Raw genomic sequence first — 23,354 nt, 5'->3', positions numbered from 1 at the left:
TTTTATTGGGATGAGAACATGCTCAAGCAAAGTCAGCAACAAGCTCCAGCATGGAATGAAGACAACAACCAGTCCCACAGTCACAAACGTGCCGCGTGGAGAGGTTCCTGATGGTGTTGGCTACGTCTCTACTGCTCTGTGTACAAGCTGCCTAAAAGACTAAACCTTTGATAAAGACTGGGGATGTGGAGAAAGGAAGGCTTTGATTGAGGAGTCCAGGGCGACTAATCACACCTGCGTGACTGAGACGGGGCGTAGGACGAGGATGAGTCTTCAGCAGGAGCCGCTACGGCTGCACCTCCAGCTGCTGCTCTGGGAGTACCAGGTGGCGCCGCTGCGTTCACACGTGGGGGAAATTCTAGCTCTGTCATGTTTCTACATGGAGAAGAACTTTGGTTTCACATACACAATCTGACTTGAGAAAAGGAGCTGAGGAGGAGGGGGAGGAACTCCTTGGATGGTTGCTATGGTGACCAACAGGGCCTGCTATGGTTTGGGATCAGGCGTGAGAGCCGGCTGCAGAGTTAGAAGTACCTGCCTGCCCAGACCCCCTGGCATGCCCATCTTCATGGGTGGTGGCCTGAGCAGGGGAGGGGCTGGAGTGCCGCTGGCGCCTCATGAAGGGGAACACGCTGAGAGGAAGTAGAGAAAGGAAGCAAAGTTGAGAGGAAAAGTTTGAGATATAATCAGTAATAAGACAGTGGTCTCAGATGAGGATCTTCACCTTTTCTTGGTCTCCTGGGGGACAACAGCCTTGGCCAGCATGTTCTTGTACAGGTCAGATTTAAGATATCTTGGATAAGAGTCCTGGACACACACACACACACACACACACACACACACACACAGCATTAGGTGACTAAGTATATCTACTGAAGAAACTTTGTGTGGTTGGTTTTCCTGCGGTCCAACCAAGCCTTGTGCATCCTGATGTCAGGTCAACACAGAGACTTCCCCTCCTGTCTGCAGGTCTTTGGGCAGCGTTTTTCTTCAGGCTGAAGGGTTTGTCTTCTCTTGGAGTCTCAGTTACACAGTAGTAAAGCTCAGTCACATGGTCGGTTGGATCCAGGAGAACCGTGAGCATGGCCAGCCTCGATGTCAGTCAAGCCGCCTCCGTCAGGTGCTCCATCCAAGCCCTGGAGCTTTGTGGATCCTTTAGCTCCTAGCATTAGAAATGCACCAAGCTCTTTTCTTTATGTGAACCTTCATCGGACAGCACTCCCTCACTGGTACCCGCAACTCAGCTCTCACAAGACCTCTGTTACATGTGGACACAAGTCTGTCTCTCCAGGCACCCTTGACTGGGGAATTATGATCAGAGTCTGAAAGTGGCAAAAACAAACAGCTCTTCCTGCAGCGTGGACACCTGCACCACTGCTGCTGTTCTGCAGGTGTCCATTTTTAAGTTCTCCCTCACTCATCAAACACTTCTCTTGCTATTCATCATTTAAGCCCTAAAATTCTGCCTAAATCGACAGAAAAAATAGGTTTTGTCTTCATGTAGATGCTCTCAGCTAAAATGGGAAATGTTAATGGACAGCCAAGATCACATCTGGTATCCCTCAGGGGTTCATCCTGGGTCCACAACTAGAGGATCAGTTCTGTTCTGAAGAGCCTATGTTGTTTTCACCAAGTATTTTGCTTCCCCATTCCCATAAGCACTGGATTTTCATTTGATATTTGATGAAGAGTGACTTTCATCCCTGGGGATTCGGGTTTGGTAACACGTGAGGGAGCTCAGACCTTCTTCATGAGGAAGTAGATGTGCATCTGCGCGTCGTCCATGACGAAGCGATGCGGGTGTTTGATCCCCTCCAATGTTTTGTCCATCGTCTTACTGTCAATGTTCACCCAGCGTGCAGCTCCAGGAGCCAGGAAGTTTCTGATTGACATGCAAGAGAGCAATGGACAGCTGTGAGTACACATGAAAGTATGAGTATACTTGTGTGTGTGTGTGTGTGTGTGTGTGGGGGGGGGGTGCTTACTTGTAGATTTCATCCACTTTCTCTACAATCTTGGAACTTTCTCCATGTCGTATTTCCTCACAGGCCTGCCAGAAACACAAGTTCTCAGCTGAAGAGACAAAAAAGGAGTTGATTAAAACATCAGATAAAGGCTGAAGTGATATTCATAGATCCTAGATCATAATAATAATAATAATAATAATTAATAATAATCATAATAGGTAGTGATAAATATAGAGAACCTGTTGTCATGGATGAAATGAGCATTAGTTTCTCACCACTAAACTCTTTCTCCAGGTAGGTCATGAACTCTTGCCTCCCCATGGTGTCACTAAGAAGCTCCATGAAGCTGAAGCTCCAGCGCTCCACACGAAGACGTGTGGGCATGGGGACTCTGCTCAGACACACACACACGCACACACACATGCACGCCAGCATGCACACACATGCACAAGGCATAACAATTGATCACTTTGATCAAAAATGTGATTTGAAAAGATAAGAGAAGCAACGAAAGCTTAAACCAGCAAACTGAATAAATGTGGTGGATAGTTGTTGATTTGTGTGTGTGTGTGTGTGTGCACGTGTGCGTGTGTGTGCACGTGTGTGTGCGTGTGTGTGCGCACGTGTGCGTGTATTCTCTCACATTTCGGCATTCATTGTCCAGTGGGCAGTGTCATCAGAGATCCAGGGGTTACTGGGAAGACAGCCTTGCATGATGGGATCATGGTTCTGGTACTGCTCGCTGTATTTCACAAAACTGCTCATCCACACAGAGATGAAGAGGTACACATACACACACACACACACACACACACACACACACACACACACACACACACACACACACACACACACACACACAGTATTACTGTATTAGTGCTACAGATTATAAGAGTTAATGGCCACTAATTCCAACTTGCCTCAGGAAGCATCCATTAGAGGCTCTTATAGAGGAGCGCTGAGCCCTGTGTGTGTGTGTGTGTGTGTGTGTGTGTGTTCATCAAACGGACACACACCTTTCCAGACAAATGGATGACTTGACACGGTTTCTTCCGAGGGCTCTTCTACAGGTTTCAATCTATAAACCAAGAGCACAGCTTTAAAATGCGCTTGGTGCGTTGGCGCCGACGGCGCGGCGGTTGAACAGGAGGTTTACCTCTCGTTTGTAGTAGTCGCTGTTCTGCTTCTGTTTGAAAAGAGAAAAACAGGGACATTTGATTGGGCCACACATGAAGTGCTACAACAAAGCTTGTGTGCAACTGTGACTTTTATAACTTAAATTTTACTGGTCACAACGCAGCAGCTCTGAAACAAGGAGACCTTTTCCTGGACTGCAGCTGGGAGATGATCAGCCACAGATGGGATAAGCTAAGGATCAGCCAGGTGCATTACTGAGGAGGAGTTTGAGCTGGAGTCCTCAGGTTCAGCTCTCCTGTGCCTCAGCTTCATAGCTGGTCTGAGCCCAGGGCCTGGACCTGAATCAGGGGAACCTGAGGAGCCTTTCATCCTTCTATCATAACCCTGAGCTTGGAGTCAGAACACTTCCTGCTAGTAAAGCTGATAATCAGGCGCCGGCGTTGTCTGACGCCTGGCTGTGTTTGGACTGCCTGAAGGTCACATCTGACTAGAAGGTTCTAGTTTGGTGTTGCTGGCAGTGCCTGACATCACCAGTGCGACTGTTTAGGAGGGAGGAACTGGGACGTTCTGGGGGCCTCCTATGCCTGAGGTGGACGTCCAGTAAAGTGACCAGTGGAAGCGTCTCTGAGTCTCCAGCCTGGTTCTGGTGGCTGACGGACTCCTTCATCTACAACAGTCCTCCACAGCTACAATGAAGGCCTGGAAATTAGAGCCGCTAACTAGCTAGAGCTGTGGATAGTTCAGGGCAGTGGACTTGGACACTTACTTTGAAGCCACCCAGCAGCAAGAAAGATGGAGAGCAACAGGACAGAGAAGAAGAGAAGGACAGCAGGTGTGTCATCACATCAGGTTTTCAGAGCAGAATATTAGACAGGAAGAATGAGCTGGGATGTCACTGACCAGTGCAACCCTTAAGGTGTAGTTGTTCGGTCTCTCCAGACCCATGTCCAGCACGTTGTGCACCCCAGGCTGAAAGACAGAGGCAGACGGGGGCCACTCATGACCAGCTATTGTAGCTGCTGAGCATGTGTGTGTTTGTCATGAGGGGTGTGCGTGTGAGCCAGCACTTATCCTTCCTTCAGCTTTCCACTCTACTGCCTCCCACTTTTATTCCCAGGTCTCTCTTTCATTTTCTCCATGCCCTCGTTCTTAATTCATAAGGCCGAGATAAGATGGAGTCCCTCCTCCAACCCTTGTCCTCAGCTTCACCCGTGCATCTCTCCCTCACTCCTCCTTCTCCCTCTCATTCCCTCCATATCTAAAGCCAGCTCTTCACCCATGGTTTAGGTGCTCTCTCTCTCTGTCTCCCCCCTCCCTCTATCTCTGTCTGCCCCCTCCCTCTCTCTCTGTCTCCCCCCTCCCTCTCACTCTCTTTCTGTGTTTCTGCGGATGGGCTGAATATTTCAAGTATGAAATATACACAACATACAAATGGGACCCTCTAACTAGTTTATATAGCATAGCTTAGCATAAAATAGTATAGCAAGATTTAGTATGTAAAATCAATAGTATAGCATAGTACTGCACATTCATAGTACAGCGCATTCTAGCATTGCAAAAAAGTATACTATAGTATCAAAAATAACTAGTGTAGTTTAGCACAGTACAGTTTAGATTGATAACATAGAGAGTACAGTAGCAGTGCAACATAGTTTAGTGCAGTATAGTTTAGATTGATAACATAGATAGTACAGTAGTAGCGCAGTATAGTTTAGATTGATAACATAGATAGTACAGTAGTAGTGCAGTATAGTTTAGATTGATAACATAGATAGTACAGTAGTAGTGCAGTATAGTTTAGATTGATAACATAGATAGTACAGTAGTAGTGCAACATAGTTTAGATTGATAACATAGATAGTACAGTAGTAGCGCAGTATAGTTTAGATTGATAACATAGAGAGTACAGTAGTAGTGCAACATAGTTTAGATTGATAACATAGATAGTACAGTAGTAGCGCAGTATAGTTTAGATTGATAACATAGATAGTACAGTAGTAGTGCAGTATAGTTTAGATTGATAACATAGATAGTACAGTAGTAGTGCAACATAGTTTAGATTGATAACATAGATAGTACAGTAGTAGCGCAGTATAGTTTAGATTGATAACATAGATAGTACAGTAGTAGCGCAACATAGTTTAGATTGATAACATAGATAGTACAGTAGTAGTGCAGTATAGTTTAGATTGATAACATAGATAGTACAGTAGTAGTGCAGTATAGTTTAGATTGATAACATAGATAGTACAGTAGTAGCGCAACATAGTTTAGATTGATAACAGATAGTACAGTAGTAGTGCAGTATAGTTTAGATTGATAACATAGATAGTACAGTAGTAGTGCAGTATAGTTTAGATTGATAACATAGATAGTACAGTAGTAGCGCAGTATAGTTTAGATTGATAACATAGATAGTACAGTAGTAGTGCAGTATAGTTTAGATTGATAACATAGATAGTACAGTAGTAGCGCAGTATAGTTTAGATTGATAACATAGATGGTACAGTAGTAGCGCAGTATAGTTTAGATTGATAACATAGATAGTACAGTAGTAGCGCAGTATAGTTTAGATTGATAACATAGATAGTACAGTAGTAGCGCAACATAGTTTAGATTGATAACATAGATAGTACAGTAGTAGTGCAGTATAGTTTAGATTGATAACATAGATAGTACAGTAGTAGTGCAGTATAGTTTAGATTGATAACATAGATAGTACAGTAGTAGCGCAGTATAGTTTAGATTGATAACATAGATAGTACAGTAGTAGCGCAACATAGTTTAGATTGATAACATAGATAATACAGTAGTAGTGCAGTATAGTTTAGATTGATAACATAGATAGTACAGTAGTAGCGCAGTATAGTTTAGATTGATAACATAGATAGTACAGTAGTAGCGCTGTATAGTTTAGATTGATAACATAGATAGTACAGTAGTAGTGCAGTATAGTTTAGATTGATAACAGATAGTACAGTAGTAGCGCAGTATAGTTTAGATTGATAACATAGATAGTACAGTAGTAGCGCAGTATAGTTTAGATTGATAACATAGATAGTACAGTAGTAGCGCAGTATAGTTTAGATTGATAACATAGATAGTACAGTAGTAGCGCAGTATAGTTTAGATTGATAACATAGATAGTACAGTAGTAGCGCAGTATAGTTTAGATTGATAACATAGATAGTACAGTAGTAGCGCAACATAGTTTAGATTGATAACATAGATAGTACAGTAGTAGCGCAGTATAGTTTAGATTGATAACATAGATAATACAGTAGTAGTGCAGTATAGTTTAGATTGATAACATAGATAGTACAGTAGTAGCACAGTATAGTTTAGATTGATAACATAGATAGTACAGTAGTAGTGCAGTATAGTTTAGATTGATAACATAGATAGTACAGTAGTAGCGCAGTATAGTTTAGATTGATAACATAGATAGTACAGTAGTAGTGCAGTATAGTTTAGATTGATAACATAGATAGTACAGTAGTAGCGCAGTATAGTTTAGATTGATAACATAGAGAGTACAGTAGTAGCGCAGTATAGTTTAGATTGATAACACAGATAGTACAGTAGTAGTGCAGTATAGTTTAGATTGATAACATAGATAGAACAGTAGTAGCGCAGTATAGTTTAGATTGATAACATAGATAGTACAGTAGTAGCGCAACATAGTTTAGATTGATAACAGATAGTACAGTAGTAGCGCAGTATAGTTAAGATTGATAACATAGATAGTACAGTAGTAGTGCAGTATAGTTTAGATTGATAACACAGATAGTACAGTAGTAGTGCAGTATAGTTTAGATTGATAACATAGATAGTACAGTAGTAGCGCAACATAGTTTAGATTGATAACAGATAGTACAGTAGTAGCGCAGTATAGTTTAGATTGATAACATAGATAGTACAGTAGTAGCGCAGTATAGTTTAGATTGATAACATAGATAGTACAGTAGTAGCGCAACATAGTTTAGATTGATAACAGATAGTACAGTAGTAGCGCAGTATAGTTAGATTGATAACATAGATAGTACAGTAGTAGTGCAGTATAGTTTAGATTGATAACATAGATAGTACAGTAGTAGCGCAGTATAGTTTAGATTGATAACATAGATAGTACAGTAGTAGCGCAGTATAGTTTAGATTGATAACATAGATAGTACAGTAGTAGCGCAGTATAGTTTAGATTGATAACATAGATAGTACAGTAGTAGCGTAGTATAGTTTAGATTGATAACATAGATAGTACAGTAGTAGCGCAGTATAGTTTAGATTGATAACATAGAGAGTACAGTAGTAGCGCAGTATAGTTTAGATTGATAACATAGATAGTACAGTAGTAGTGCAGTATAGTTTAGATTGATAACATAGATAGTACAGTAGTAGCGCAGTATAGTTTAGATTGATAACATAGATAGTACAGTAGTAGTGCAGTATAGTTTAGATTGATAACATAGATAGTACAGTAGTAGCGCAGTATAGTTTAGATTGATAACATAGATAGTACAGTAGTAGTGCAGTATAGTTTAGATTGATAACATAGATAGTACAGTAGTAGTGCAGTATAGTTTAGATTGATAACATAGATAGTACAGTAGTAGCGCAACATAGTTTAGATTGATAACATAGATAGTACAGTAGTAGCGCAACATAGTTTAGATTGATAACATAGATAGTACAGTAGTAGTGCAGTATAGTTTAGATTGATAACATAGATAGTACAGTAGTAGTGCAGTATAGTTTAGATTGATAACATAGATAGTACAGTAGTAGCGCAGTATAGTTTAGATTGATAACATAGATAGTACAGTAGTAGCGCAGTATAGTTTAGATTGATAACATAGATAGTACAGTAGTAGCACAGTATAGTTTAGATTGATAACATAGATAGTACAGTAGTAGTGCAGTATAGTTTAGATTGATAACATAGAGAGTACAGTAGTAGCGCAGTATAGTTTAGATTGATAACATAGATAGTACAGTAGTAGTGTAGTATAGTTTAGATTGATAACATAGATAGTACAGTAGTAGCGCAGTATAGTTTAGATTGATAACATAGATAGTACAGTAGTAGTGTAGTATAGTTTAGATTGATAACAGATAGTACAGTAGTAGTGCAGTATAGTTTAGATTTATAACATTGATAGTACAGTAGTAGTGCAGTATAGCACAGCATTTGCCAATATCGCATAGTATAGAATAGTATAAAATAGAATAGCACAGAAAATTCTAAAAGTATAGAAAAAGAAGTGTTGTGTAGTGGAGTACAATATCGTTTAATACAGGACAGTGTACTATGGTACAATAAATAATATAGCATCATAATGCAGTATTATACAGAAAAATCATATGTAGCTATTATTGGAGGGTAGTAGGGAGCATTGAATTGTAGTAAAGAGTATTAGGCAGTAGTATGGAGTTGTAAGAAGAGTAGGGAGAAGTAGGTGGCGGTAAAGAATACTAAGCAGTAGGTAGTATTAGGGAGTAGTAGAGCAGCAGGGAGTAGTGGAGAGTAATAGGCAGTAGCCTGGAATAGTATGTAGAAGCAGGTAGTAGTAGGGAGAGGAAAGGAGCAGTTGAGAGTAATGGGGACTAGTAAAGGAAATGTAGGTTGTAGTAGTGGAAGGCATCAGTAGGTAGAAGTAGAGAGTAGTAAGGAGCAGTTGAGAGTAGTAGTGGGAATAGTCGGTTGTAGAGAGTAGTAGGTAGTACTAGCATTAGGGAGTAATAGGCAGTTGAGAGAAGTAGGTAGTAGAAGGTATTAAGGAAGTACTTGTTTGTAGTAGGTAGTATTAGACAGAAGTGGGTGAGCCTACCGGCGGTCTGTTGATGAGCCAGTATGCCTGCTCCTGGCACTCCAGGACGATGCGGTCAGCCTTCCGCCGCTGTTTGGACGCTCTAGACAGACATGACACTGTAAGTAGGTGTACTTCCGTGTGTGTGTGTGTGTGTAAGTGAGTGTGTGTGTGTGTGTGTGTGTGTGTGTGTGTGTGTGTGTGTGTGTGTGTGTGAGCAACTGAGTGTGTGTGTGTGTGTGAGTGAGTGTGTGTGTGACTGAGTGTGTGTGTGTGTGTGTGTGTGAGTGCCTGTGTGTGTGTGAGTGAGTGGGTCTGTGTGTGTGTGTGTGTGTGTGTGAGTGAGTGGGTCTGTGTGTGTGTGAGTGTGAGTGTCTGTGTGTGTGTGTGAGTGAGTGGGTCTGTGTGTGTGTGTGTCTGTGCGCGCGCGAGTTCATGTGAGTGCACATGTCAGTGTGTACCTGAGTTGCTCTCTCGCTTGCATCACCACAAAGTCCCAGGTGTGGTTGATCCGCTTGTGCAACAGACTGTACCTCTCCTACAACCCAGCAGAGGGAAAGAGATGAGGAGAGGAGAAGACGCGCTAGGAGAGGACTGGCACTTCCAATACTCATGACACACCCTTCCCTCACCTTCTCATATTCCATCAGCTCTCCTTGCTTCCTGATGTTCTTCTTAGCCAGGTATATAGCTGATGGCAAGGAGTCAAACACAGAGACATTCAACGGGGAGTTCTGAAGTGGTTTGCTGTGATTGACGGGTTCTCGTAGGACCCTGGTAGTAGAGGGACTCTCAAGTCCGCTCCCTACACCCGCGGTCCCTGAACACCACCATCTTACCATAGTCCAGCTCTGAGGCAGGCCAGCGGGTACTGGTCCAGAAGTAAGGACTCTGAAAAAAATCAGTGGAATTAACATCTTCTTCTGGGACCGTGGATGAGGACGTGGTCAAATGGAGAGCAGGGCGATGGACAGGGAGCGCCGGTGAACAAAGGTAATACCTGGAAGCGGTAGGGTGACTCATCAGGACGCAGCACCAGGAATCTTGGCTCCTTGAGGGGGTAAATGTACCCGTATCTGACCAGCATGGCGCCGAGGTGCAGAGCCTCTGTTATACAGCACAGAGAGAGAAACTCTGACTGGACCGCCCCTCACCTGACGCAAACTCCAGCTGCTTCTTATAGGAGGGGAAACAAGCTCAGACACCTTGCAGTACTACTGCTGAGCAAGTACTACCCTGAGTAGAGTACCAAAGGTTTACAGTCCTTTGTAAAGGATGCAGATGTCAGGCTCACTGGCTACATCCGTCCGCCTCGGCTGATCCCAGTGTTTTGAAAAGACCTTCTTTTTTGTTGCTGTTTTAAAGGAACAGGCCAACTTTGCGTGTGCGTCTTATCCATCGTTTTTAGGGCCAGAGAAGCAGAAAGAGACCCTTCCCTCCCGTCTGGTGCACCACTGGGCTGGAGATCCCCAGTGGACGTCTGACCGTTGGTTAGCTGAGCTACAATCAACACCAGCAGTGGGGGAGGAGAGAGAGACGTCTCAAAAGACCACAAATTCACTTTTCTCCCAAAGCCTCTTTGCCTGCATCAATAAAACCAGGCTTCTGCTGCGTGTTGGACGTGTCCTTGGTCCGTGATGCACCTGTGCTCCACGTTTATGGAAAAAAACTTGTGCTTTTTCACATGATCCCGCTAACAGACAAATACACAAATAAACCAATAACAACAAATTAAAACTGGAAGCTAAATAAGACCACGGGGCTGTAAAGACTAAATAACTGTAAAACGCCTTTTATGTTTCAAATAATAATCCAGTGACGGAACTTCAGCCTCTCCTCATTTGTTAAAACAGCCTAACTTGATGAGTGACAGCTACAAAAAAAAGCTGCCTAATGCATTTTAATCAGCTCTCACTGCCCCCCCCCCCTCCTCTCTCGTCTGCTCTGACTAAGAGGAACCAGTTGATGACCTCTCTAGACAACTGTCTCTAATTTAGCACAGGTTAGTCTCCCGGGCTCTAAACGTCCACAGGGACTTCAATCAAACCCAGATCACCAGGTGACTTCATCAAACTCGGATCCTCGAGGGTTCGCTGCATTCCTGTTTACTGGAAACTGCAACCCCACAACACACACACACACACACAAACACAAACACGCACGCACACAAACACGCACACAGATCATCATTATCATCATCATCGCGACACCACGTCAGCTGGATGGAGGCACCATAACCTGGCAACACTCAACATGGCGTCCCTCCCCACTCATGTAAGGCTTACCTTCCTCACTTATGTTGTATTTCTGGATCAACCACTCAATTATATCACGGCCTGCAGAAAAGAGACAAAGAGAGAGAGGGAGAGAGAGAGTGAGAGAGGGTGAGAGGGAGAGAAGAGAGGGAGAGAGAGAAGAGAGAAGAGGGAGAGAGAGAGAGAAGAGGGAGAGAGAGAGAGGGAGAGAGAGAGAGACAAGTAAAGAGGAGAAACTTCCTCCTGCTCCTCTGCAAAGCACACAGTATTCACCAAAATCCACTGCTGCATAATGCATGACCACTGGGACAAGAACAAGCTACACACACACACACACACACACACACACACACACACACACACACACACACACACACACACTCACTCTCATACAAACACATACACAGACACACACACTCACTCTCATACACAGACACACACACTCACTCTCTCTCTCACACACACACTCTCTCTCTCTCTCTCACACACACACACACACACACTCACTCTCTCTCTCTCTCACACACACACACTCACTCTCTCTCACACACACTCACTCTCTCTGTCTCACACACACACACACACACACACCTGTCATAGCGTGTGGAATGACAGTGATGAGGAGCCTCTGGTTCCTCATCTTCACGCCCATGTCAGGGTCCTGCATGGCCACAATCACTTTCTCCATCTGTTGGGGGGGGGGGGGGGGTCAAAGCATGCAATCACACACTCTGAGAAGCAGATACACACACAACGTAACCGCAGAGTGGACACACACGCGCGCTGTACTGAATTCCCCAGCCCTGTACTTGTTTACGTCCACGCCGCTGCTTCCTCTCCATCAGGACCCGGGATGTCCCGTCGCAAACCTCCACTCCTACCTTGCGAAAGCAGGCCATTTGTTCCCGGTGCCAGCCTCCCTTGGCCAGGGTGTTGATGGTCATCTTGCGGGCTGCTTGGGATCGTTCGACGGGACGGCAAAGTGCAGGACCGAAGTGCTGGCGGGAGCGCGCAGCAGAGAGTGCACCACTGGTGTTTTTTCTTTTTTTCCCCCCGAGCGCTCTGGTGGCTGGCAGGCGCGCCCCTGCGAAGATAAAAGGGGATTAGAGGATGGCAAAGTGATGCTTTCATATGTTTGATAGGCAACCAGTGAGAAGAAGAGCCGCCGTGGGGGGAGGGGGGGGGGGCCTGCACACGTCTGCTCCGAGTGCATGACAAGTTAACGCTGTCACGACCGTGAACACATCCGTGAGGTCATGAGACGGCAGCAGAGGAGCTCAAGCAGCTCACGGAACACTGGTTTAGCAAGCAGGAATGTTTATGACTGTTAGCTCTCCTGAGTTACTTCGACACCTGGACCCCTTTCATTCCCCAATAAGCGTGTGTTTCAATGACCCGTTACTGGGCTTCATCTTCATAGAGGACTTGGTGCGTCCGTAACTGGGCCGGATAGCAATTTCATCAGTTTTATATTAATTCTTTTCCAATTAACACGCCCCTCCTTTTCAAATCGTAGTACTTTGCTGAGTAAGATACGTGTATTTTGAATTAATACGTATTTAACCCCCTTAATGAACATGGCCTTAGTTGTTGGAGCATGTAAACAACTCAACTGAAAACGCGAAAGTGAGTAGTTTTGTACCAAACGGGCTTCTGTAGAAGCCGGAAGTGAATCCATCGACGTTTTGAAGTCACCCACCATTCTCATCATCGGCTAATTTATTTTAAAAGTAATTTAAGAGAATTTTGACGAGGTAAGAGCTTAATAAGCAGCCCAAGTGTTTCGGGAGCTTTTCTCAGCATTAATTAAGTCACGTGATATTTCTGCAGCGTAGGAAAACTGCTATTAGCTATTGTGTTGCTAACAGGCGGAGTAGAAGGATGGAGGAGAGCGACAGAATTATATATAGATATAGATATATAGATATAGATAGAGATATATAATATCTGTAAATGTTGCACCCGAGGTCGTGCTGCTGTCAGGAGTGTGAGGAGGACCAGTCCATATCGTGTTCCTGGGGCGGTGGATCCTCATGATCCCAGGTCCTCTGTGCCCCTCTGTTACCTCTTACTCAGCAGTTACCTACAAAGCTTTGACAACGATGAAAACAACGAATTGCCTCGCTCGTGTGTGTACTGAAGCGATGGACCAGCGAAGATCCGTCTATGAAGGCGCAGAAGCCTGTGAAACGACGATTCCTCTCGGATGAATAATGCAGAATATAAAGATGCAAACACGTTCTCAGCAGCTGGACTGGCGTCCTTATTAAGTTCCCTCTCTGTGCACCGAAGGCAGCAGTTTTCCTGTCGTCTGCAGCAGGCCGTCCATCATGGGCCACCCCCTCGTACCTGCTGTGGTGTACAGACCTTCCATTATGTGCTGAGAGGAAAACTTGTTGTTGTTTTTTTTTTTACCAGCACGTAAAATGCAGAGCACAATGGCTGTTGATGGGAGATGTGTAACTAGAGGGCGCTCTAGCGCCTCCGCCTTGTTTACTGTAATGTTTCATTGTATCTTTATTCCAATGGTCATGTATGACAGGGTTGAATATTACTAGGAGAGGACGTTATTTGTCCTTCTACCGTTACTTCCTCTTATCAGGACAAAACTGGAGAAAATGGAAGGGGTCACTTTTTCACATTTCCTTCCACGTATCAGTAACTGATGATGTTTTTCTTTTCTAAAGTCAGCATCGGGCTCCAAAATCCCGTATTAGTCAGGCCCTACTGCGAAGTATTTGTGATTTTACGTCAGTTCTTAACTCTGCTCATCCGTCATCTCAGACCTGTCATGTGTGTCCTCCCTCCGTCAGCGGCGATGGGGGACATTCGTCAGTCCCTGCTGCCTCGTGACGTCCTGAGTGCGGCGAAGGAGCTGCTCTACCACCTGGACATCTACATCTGTAACCTGCTGCAGTCGGGGAGGCAGCCTGCTCAGGTCGACTCTAAAACCCTGGAGCTGGTGGAGGAATTCATCCTGCATTCGCCAAAGGACAGAAACGCTCCGACCAGGGTGAGGAACGACCCCGACATGCATGTATGCCGGTACCGTACGTGGGGAAGTGCTGCATGGTTCTGAAAAAACCTTGCAGCGATTATTTGGAGTAATAGACAGACAGACAGACAGACAGACGGACAGATTACTTTATTAATCCCTTTTGGACGTTCCGCCAGGGAAATTGCAATCTCCTAAACATTCACAGCACTGTTACCATAAAGGTAAAAAGAATAGACATAAATAAAACTGAATAGAAAAGAAAACAAAGACTATATATATATATTTATATATATATTTATATATATATATAAATATATATATATATTTATATATAAATATATATATAAATATATATATTTATATATATATATAAATATATATATATATAGCAGGAGAGGGAGCAGCAGCAGGAGAAGAGGGAGCAGGAGAGGGAGCAGCAGCAGGAGAGGGAGCAGGAGAGGGAGCAGCAGCAGGAGAGGGAGCAGCAGCAGGAGAGGGAGCAGGAGAGGGAGCAGCAGCAGGAGAAGAGGGAGCAGGAAAGGGAGCAGGAGAGGGAGCAGCAGCAGCAGGAGAGGGAGCAGGAGAGGGAGCAGCAGCAGCAGGAGAGGGAGCAGGAGAGGGAGCAGCAGCAGGAGAGGGAGCAAGAGAGGCTCCTGTTCCCTCTCCTGCTCCCTCTCCTGCTGCTGTTCCCTCTCCTGCTCCCTCTCCTGCTGCTGCTCCCTCTCCTGCTCCCTCTCCTGCTGCTGCTCCCTCTCCTGCTGCTGCTCCCTCTCCTGCTCCCTCTTCTCCTGCTGCTGCTCCCTCTCCTGCTGCTGCTCCCTCTCCTGCTGCTGCTCCCTCTCCTGCTCCCTCTTCTCCTGCTGCTGCTCCCTCTCCTGCTCCTGCTCCTGCTCCCTCTCCGGCTGCTGCTCCTGCTCCCTCTCCTGCTGCTGCTCCCTCTCTTGCTCCCTCTCCTGCTCCCTCTCTGCTGCTGCTCCCTCTCCTGCTGCTGCTCCCTCTCCTGCTGCTGCTCCCTCTCCTGCTCCCTCTCCTGCTGCTGCTCCCTCTCCTGCTCCTGCTCCCTCTCTTGCTCCTGCTCCCTCTCCTGCTCCCTCTCCTGCTCCTGCTCCCTCTCTTGCTGCTGCTCCCTCTCCTGCTCCCTCTCCTGCTGCTGCTCCCTCTCCCGCTGCTGCTCCCTCTCCTGCTCCCTCTTCTCCTGCTGCTGCTCCCTCTCCTGCTCCTGCTCCTGCTCCCTCTCCTGCTGCTGCTCCCTCTCCTGCTCCCTCTCTTGCTCCCTCTCCTGCTCCCTCTCCTGCTGCTGCTCCCTCTCCTGCTCCTGCTCCCTCTCCTGCTGCTGCTCCCTCTCCTGCTCCCTCTCCTGCTGCTGCTCCCTCTCCTGCTCCCTCTTCTCCTGCTCCTGCTCCCTCTCCTGCTGCTGCTCCCTCTCCTGCTCCCTCTTCTCCTGCTGCTGCTCCCTCTCCTGCTCCCTCTCCTGCTGCTGCTCCCTCTCCTGCTCCCTCTCCTGCTCCCTCTCCTGCTGCTGCTCGCTCTCCTGCTCCCTCTCCTGCTCCCTCTCTTGCTCCTGCTCCCTCTCCTGCTCCCTCTCCTGCTGCTGCTCCCTCTCCTGCTCCCTCTCCTGCTGCTGCTCCCTCTTCTGCTCCTGCTCCCGCTCCTGCTCCTGCTCCTGCGTGGACGCTGAAGCTCAGCAGCTCATGGCCATCATGTGTTCTTCTCTCAGAGGATGAGTGCGCTGCAGGAGCTCCAGCTGCTGGAGATCATGTGCAGCTGTTTCCAGGAGCAGAGTCGTGACACTGTGCGTCAGCTCATGTTCTCCGCCCTCTTCAGCCTCCAAGGCAACCAGGCTGACGAAAGCCGCATGGGACTGCTGGGCAAGCTGGTCTCCATGGCAATCGCTGTAGGCAGAGTTCCTATCTTGGAATGTGCTGCTACCTGGCTGCAGGTGAGCCCCCCAACACACGCAGCTGTGTGTATCCAGCGTGTGCTTGATAGGATGTGTGACCCCATCGGATTGAAAACTTTTTGATGTGGAACATCTCTGATGCATTGCTTTCTCTGTTTGTGTGTCCGTGTGTCTGTGTGCATGTGTGTGTCCAACAGAGAACCCACCGTGTGTACTGCGTGCGCCTTGCAAAAGTGCTAGTAGACGACTACTGCAGCATGGTGCCGGGGTCGGTGCCCACCCTCCAGAATATCCACAGCGCCAGTCCACGCTTCTGCTGCCAGTTCATCACTGCCGTCACCACCCTGTACGACCTCACCTCAGGTACGTTTGGTCATGCAAGGTTTGTGGAAATCTTTTACAAATATGGAGATGTTACATTTTAGAGCAAATAAGATCTTGCGTGGTGTTCAGTGTTCATCAGCCTGGTTTGTTGTCCTTTAGAGGAGCTCACCCCCCCACTCGAGCTCCTCCAGATGATAGTGTCCTGGATCCAAGATGACCCTCGCCTCGTCCTAATCACCTTCCTGAACACACCCCTCTCTGGCAACCAACCAATCAGCTCACTCGACGTCACACCATTAGGCGGGTTGGTGCGTTGGTGCGTCAAAGCACCACTGGCCTACCGGAGAGACAAGAAGCTGGTGGCAACTAATGGCAGCACTGAGAGCGAGCTGGAAGTGGGGCCTCTGTTCTCTGCCCTCCATCTAAGTGTTCTACAGGTGTGTGTGTGTGTGTGTGTGTGTGTGTGTGTGTGTGTGTGTGTGTGTGTGTGTGTTCAGGCTTCAACAACGAATCGATAAATCAATTAAAAGTCGATTCATATTGATTATCGATAATTCATTGGCAAAGAAACGCGAGTGTTTTTCGACATGTAGTGCCATGAATATGAGGGGGAGACGAGCCATCTCTCTCCCGTAAGAGTTGCGCGCACTAGCGACTGCACATCACAACAACAATGGCGGCGTCCACTGCAGCAGCATGTGGCGGTAGGATGAGAAGAGCTAAAGGCTGGGAGTGTTTCACTCTCATTAAGGAAGAGAAAAAATGACTTGTAAACTTGGCAAGGAGGACTTTGTTGGCACGGGAACGCGACCGTCATGAATGAACACCTGAGCAGAAAGCAGGTAGGAGTTGTAACGGAGCTGGATGAAGACTCGCCTCGGTAAGTTGGCTTGTGGGCTGGCCTGGAGCAGACTGAGTTGTCTTGGCTGTTAACATTTGAATGTACTTTCCACAGCGCAAAGCCTGGTTTCTTTTTACGGTTCAGTCCAAGTCAGGACTCGGAACCCATCAGTCTGTTTGTGCGACAGAAACATGAACGCAAAGACGTGATCGATTTGCTCAGCAGGTTGCTGATCCGGTCTGGGGCGGAAACGCTACGTGCGTGTAATTACCGGATACAGTAGGCGGGTCTAGATCAGATCCGAGCTTTGAGCAGGAACAGAAACCAGACTTTAGCATGCAGGCCTGCGCCTTAAAGCCGAGACATCTACGTCATCGAACATCTAGACCTGCTGTGCCGGATTATAGAGTCAAGAACATGAAATGACCAGAATGTATTTTTCAAATTAAAATAAATGTTTTAATTTTTATTGTCTTTATTGTTAGTTAGAACATGCCTAAAACAACTTCATGCTAAATTGTAAAGGTAATTTCAAAAAAGTGTGATAATCCGATTAATCGATAAAATAATTGCAGATCAATCGATGATTCAATGAATCATTAGTTGAAGCCTTAGTGTGTGTGTGTGTGTGTGTGTGTGTGTGTGACTACAGGAACAATTACATGCATTTCCAAGCTACTATCAGAGAAATTATAAGCCCCTCCTCCTCTGCTTCATGCAGGTCTTCATGCTTCTACCAAACATACTCAATGAGAAAGGTCTCTTTGGTCGCCTGGCGCTGCTTCAGATGGATTCCTTGGCCTCGCTGACCTCTGACCTTTCCCGGCTGTTAGACCAGGCTGACAAACATACACACACTTCATGTGCTGATATCCACATGCTGTCCCAGCTGTCTCTGGACCGGCTGGCACAGGCCCTGCAGGTGGCCATGGCCAACGGAGCCCTGCTGTGCTCCAGAGGTACGAGCGTGACATGTTAGCTGGTGTAACGCACCAGAAACATGCTGAGTTCCTGTCGCATGGATGTTGACTGTGTGTTGTTCTGCTTCCTCAGAGGACCTAAGAGCCATCTGTTCCCGGCTTCCCCACAACAAGTAAGAACCAGCGACTGTTTTCTGCTCATGGCTTGCTACACCGATTACACTCATAGAACTCTCTAGAAACGCCTCTTAACTTGTAATGCTACCTGTAGCATCTTAGAATTAGTGCCTCCACGCAGACAGCAGAAACTTTGACTCAGCTAGAGCAGTGCAGCAACTCTCTTCAGCTCCAGCAGGGGCCAGCGTGGCTCCTCAGGGGGCCCTATTGGTTTGGATAGAGTCAGTGAGGGAGGGGCCACACATCAACCAATCAGAAGAAGGCATGAAACACACATGGTACCAATAACTGATCTATATCTTGATGTATTGATCACTGATCAAACACACTGAATTATCCTACAAATGCATGACAATTAGAAAGTGGGCGGAGCCTCTGATGTCAGTGCCCTCACCCAGCTGATGGAGGAATCTGTGACATCAGCAGACAGCTGAAGTATCTCTAATAGTAATACTTGCTCAGAACACACTCAGTACCCACTGTTCATCTTTCAGCTCATTAGTCAGGTTAGTTTGGGTCAAAGGTTCCGTCTGAGGTTCTGGTTTCATGAGCCACTGCTGAGAACGTCACCATGTTCTCATGCTGGGGCCCCGGCTCTTCCTCGGTCCACCTGAACCCTGACTGGAGACACTGGAGTCACAGCTCCTCATCACCTCTGTTTCTAGCATTAGCAGCTAGCATTAGCAGCCAGCATTAGCAGCAGGTGCATCAGGCTCCAGCAGGTGCATCAGGCTCCAGCTGTGCGCTTCACTGTGAGTGAGTGTGGCCGCCTGGCGTCAGACACAGGAGTGTCACCAGACACAAAGGATCTGGTGTGAGTTCCTGCTTGGTTGACTTGTTTTCATTCCAAGGACCTCCTGCTGTGATGGTGTTTTCAGTGATTTTGACTTGTTTCATTTTCATCTAAATGTTTCCGGGATTCCGCCGTCCCACTTGAGTACCAGAGTGTGAGAGTGTGTAAGAACTGTCATTCAGTTCCAAAGATGGAGGCGGAGCTTTGCTGTGTGTCCTGCTCAGCAATGATAACTGATTTTACATGTTTGTGTCTGCAGTTTGCTCCAGTTGGTGCTGTCGGGCCCAGTGATGTATTACAACAACATCCACACTCCCCCGCTGGCCTTCAGCCCGCACGCTTCTCACTCCCCCATCGCCTCACACCCCACACACCCCGCACACACACCCCACACACCCTTAGCCTCCCATCCCTCGTCACACCCCCAGTACTCTGCTCAGCCTTTCATGACAGGGATACAATTCCCCTTCAGACCCACCCACTGAAGAACATACTATCCAGCCTGTGTGTGTGTGTGTGTGTGTGTGTTATGTATTATATTGTTAATAAGCACATTTGCTTGTGATGAAGTCTGTGAGGCTGAAACATTTTTGTCCAATAAATATTTTTTTACTTCATACGTGGTGTTGTTGATATCTTCAGCCACTAGTGGTCACTGTTGTGTCACTGTTGTCTACTGTGGTTGATAGGAACACGTGATTATCAGCACCTTATTTGATCACCTGAGCCAGCACATATTGGACAACCAACGTCAACAATCCCTCTTTGAAAACTGGAACAGAGTTTTTTTTATAGTTTTATTGAAAAAACAACAAGAAAGAAAACCAAATTCTAGTGCAAACAAATGCAAAGACACCTTTTTGCTCAAATTCTGCAAAGTAAAAGATGCCATCATTCAGCCAGGAAATGCCAAATATGGAAAACAACATAGCTGGAAATGAGTCTGCTTGTGCAGGGAAGTCAAAGGGGATCCATATAAATGGAGAATCATGCTTTTTTAAGACATGATATGCTGTGATAGTAACACACACACACACACACACACACACCACTTGAGGCTACAGGACTGCTGGGCAGAAAAGGTAGAAATGTTCCCTTCGCACCAGTGTGACTTACTAAGTAACCAAAGGAGCAGGAGCGCTCTTGAGCCGTGCCCTGGTCGTCAGCGGGGTCCCTGTGAGGGAGAGATAGCATATCAGTCAGCTTCAGCACAGACAAAATGGAGTGTCGTGGCGGAGGCTCCCCGGCGGTCCGCACCACTCAACCAGGACGAGGATTGCATCAGCCAAAAGAACCCAAACCTGGGAGGAGTTTGAGGTGCAGGGGATATTTTGAAGACCTTCTCTTGACAGTCTCGATAGTCTCCAAATGTGAATGGGAGGGGAATGAAAACACCGGGGGGGCATTTGTGTTCAGGTTCTCTCTCCATCACATGACTTCCTTGTTCAGTTTGAAGAGCAAATGCCCCGCACTGATGCTGGCTGGTTTGATTCCATCACATTGTCTCTGACAAGTGAAGGGCGAAGGATTCGTTGCTACTGTAGATTACAAGTCATGGGTGTGACGGTGATAAGATATCTGCTGGAACCGTGATGGGTTACTGTTGGAGCGGCAGAGGCTGATACTAACTCCTCCTCCTCCGGGGACAGAAGGCAGGACTAAAGCATTGGTGGAGCAAGAATTTGACAGGCAGGGTGGCCAAAGTCCCCCCAGGTGAGGCCTGGGCTTGCCAGGGTTGAATATTTTGAATGTACTCCAGTCTTAAACAGCACATTTTCCAGGTAAGAGACGTCACTGCACTAGAATTCAGGTCCAAACCTGACTAACACTTCCACCTGGGAGTGGAGCCACATTTCAGATGGAGGAAAAAAGCACTGATGTGAACTTGGTCCACCTTTACCTCCACACATGTGGCCATCCATCCATCCATCCATCCATCCATCCATCCATTCATCCATCCATCCATCCATCCATCCATCCATCCATCCATCCATCCATCCATCCATTCTCTATACCGCTTATCCCTTAAGGCAGGGGTGTCAAAACTGGTCCATTAAGGGCCGGTGTGGCTGCAGGTTTTCATTCCAACCCAGCAAAAGCAACACCTGATCCAACAAATGAGCTGTGTGGACACAGCTTAGTTGATTTAAGTAGAATCAGGTGTTGCTTTTGCTGGGTTGGAATGAAAACCTGCAGCCACACCGGCCCTTACTGGACCAGTTTGGACACCCCTGCCTTAAGGGTTGAGGGTGGGGGTGAGAGGCGGGTTCACCCTGGACGGGTCACCAGTCCATCCCAGGTCCATCAGGAGCAGTTAAGGGTTCAGTATCTTGCTCAAGGACACTTGGACATGGTCACTGGGGGAAGTGGGGATGGAAACAGCGACCCTTCGGTTGCTAGACGGCCCCTCTACCTCTGAGCCACGCCGGCCCAAGCCAGAAAACCAATTCAGCAGTAATAAGGCCAATACAAGAATGAACCCCACATGTAGACGGACCAGAAGTGGCCCACATGGATAAGGAAGGACCCGTCTGGCAGCGCCGGGGCTGTAAATGTTTTTTAGGTGCCGTCGTGAGCCTTCTGTCTACGCCCTGGACGGAGGACGGTGTGTCTATAAAGAGTGTGTGGGGTTGCCTCAGTGAATCCTTCTAGATCTCCGAGGTGGATTTGGTGCCCTGGACTCACCACTCCTGGTGAAAGATGTGAATTTGCCTCCACTGGAAAAACATGGCACCCACCGTGCTGGCGGTGCACGTCTGGGTCTGGTTATTGAGAGGAAATCCTGGTTGTGTTTGGTCTGGTTTCTCCTGTGAGGTGAGGCAGTCGGTCTGTGTGTGTCAGCAGAGGCACAGCCAAGGTTTCCAGTGGGAGAATGACCAACCCTGCTTCTGATTCTGAGCCTGAGCTTTTGGTGGGGCATCTATTTAGGCCTCCTCAGTCACACGACAGCCTGGGACTCACCTGCAGTCTCAGGTTTAACTGAGAACCAGGGACGTGACAGGACTTGCAAAATGAAACAAAACTTGATTGAAGAGACAACAACACCAGATATTCTGGTGCTGGAGTTCTTGTTGTCATGTTGGAGGAGAATAGCAGTGAACCTGAAGTTCTCTGAAATGCAGACCTGTTGTGAGATTGTTGAGCTCAAGCCGATCCACGGTAATCCCTCCACACCCAGCTGGGCCTTCCTGTGTGTTTCTGAAAGCAAGTTAATTACTGCGACTGAGCTGACATCCTGCAGAGACTCATTGCAAACTTGTCTCTTCCGTAGAAAATCATCTGAGTGTTGACTGTTCTTGAAGAAGAGACAAAACAGTGCGATTCACAGCATCGTGAGAATCAGACAAAAGGTGGTTCTCATCTTCAGGTTCTTAAAAAAATGCCTGCCATGAGTGGGAGCAGTTCTTGTTTCTGAGCATGAAGGAGACGCCGCCTGTCTTTGACGACCTTGAGAGGCAGCAGGCATGACAGCGCCATCAGAGACACGTCAGTGGATGAGCACACCGAGGAACAGGGACCGTCAGAATAAACACATTCACGATCAATAAATATTTTATATACATGTGTGTGTATATATACACACACATGTATATATATATATATATATGTATATATATATGTATGTGTGTGTGTGTATATACACGCATAACTGTGTATATATATATATATACACATTTATGCGCGTATATATACATGTATAAATGAATATATATACACATTTATACATGTATATATATACTGTATATATATACATGTACAGCTATACAGTATATATACTGTATAGCTATACTGTATATATATACAGTATATATACATGTATAAATGTGTGTATATATATACACATTTATACGTATATATATATACTGTATATATATATATATACACACACACACATACATATATATGTATGTGTGTATATGTATACACGCATAACTGTGTATATATACACATTTATACATGTATATATATACTGTATATATATATACAGTATATATACACGTATAAATGTGTGTGTATATATATATATATATACATTTATCTGTGTATATGTATATACAGTATGTATATATATATATATATACACACACACACACACACACACACACACACACATATTAATAGGTGTATATACTGATTCGCTGATACACTCTGACTAAACTGGCTTTACTCCCTTCCACCTCCATTCACTACAGGATGATTCTTAAATGGTGAGGTACGACACTCGGGGGGGTCGA

At 46.1% G+C, this 23,354-nt stretch overlaps 2 protein-coding genes across 4 annotated transcripts; one reads left to right on the top strand and one right to left on the bottom strand.

Moving 5' to 3' along the window:
• On the bottom strand, positions 1-13,539 carry rgs11 (regulator of G protein signaling 11). Of its 3 annotated transcripts, none has more exons than XM_086203028.1 (18): positions 13,129-13,539; positions 12,048-12,250; positions 11,758-11,854; positions 11,197-11,247; positions 9,912-10,018; positions 9,751-9,802; positions 9,544-9,602; positions 9,373-9,449; positions 8,933-9,014; positions 4,005-4,073; positions 3,124-3,153; positions 2,984-3,045; positions 2,611-2,724; positions 2,243-2,358; positions 1,986-2,073; positions 1,744-1,882; positions 725-807; positions 1-632 (listed from the first exon to the last, which is right to left on the bottom strand). In XM_086203028.1, exons 1-18 carry the CDS (start codon positions 13,199-13,201, stop codon positions 500-502), a joined length of 1,635 nt encoding a protein of 544 aa, XP_086059154.1. In that variant the 5' UTR covers positions 13,202-13,539; the 3' UTR covers positions 1-499. The 3 variants fall into 3 exon arrangements, with proteins under 3 accessions (XP_086059154.1, XP_086059155.1, XP_086059156.1); XM_086203029.1 differs by having other exon boundaries at positions 3,124-3,150; XM_086203030.1 differs by having other exon boundaries at positions 3,124-3,147; positions 13,129-13,537.
• Positions 12,787-19,736, top strand: ints15 (integrator complex subunit 15). The gene is made up of 8 exons (XM_086203031.1): positions 12,787-12,920; positions 13,980-14,179; positions 15,882-16,103; positions 16,262-16,427; positions 16,548-16,825; positions 17,951-18,188; positions 18,283-18,322; positions 19,379-19,736. Exons 2-8 carry the CDS (start codon positions 13,985-13,987, stop codon positions 19,602-19,604), a joined length of 1,365 nt encoding a protein of 454 aa, XP_086059157.1. The 5' UTR covers positions 12,787-12,920; positions 13,980-13,984; the 3' UTR covers positions 19,605-19,736.
• The last annotated feature ends 3,618 nt before the right edge of the window (positions 19,737-23,354 follow it).

Source organism: Aulostomus chinensis, chromosome 5 (assembly GCF_037954235.1).
Source record: "Aulostomus chinensis isolate RoL2024-O1b breed Wild chromosome 5, RoL_Achi_v1.0, whole genome shotgun sequence".
Classification (NCBI taxonomy): Eukaryota; Metazoa; Chordata; class Actinopteri; order Syngnathiformes; family Aulostomidae; genus Aulostomus; species Aulostomus chinensis.
This window is presented reverse-complemented; position numbering and strand designations above follow the sequence as displayed.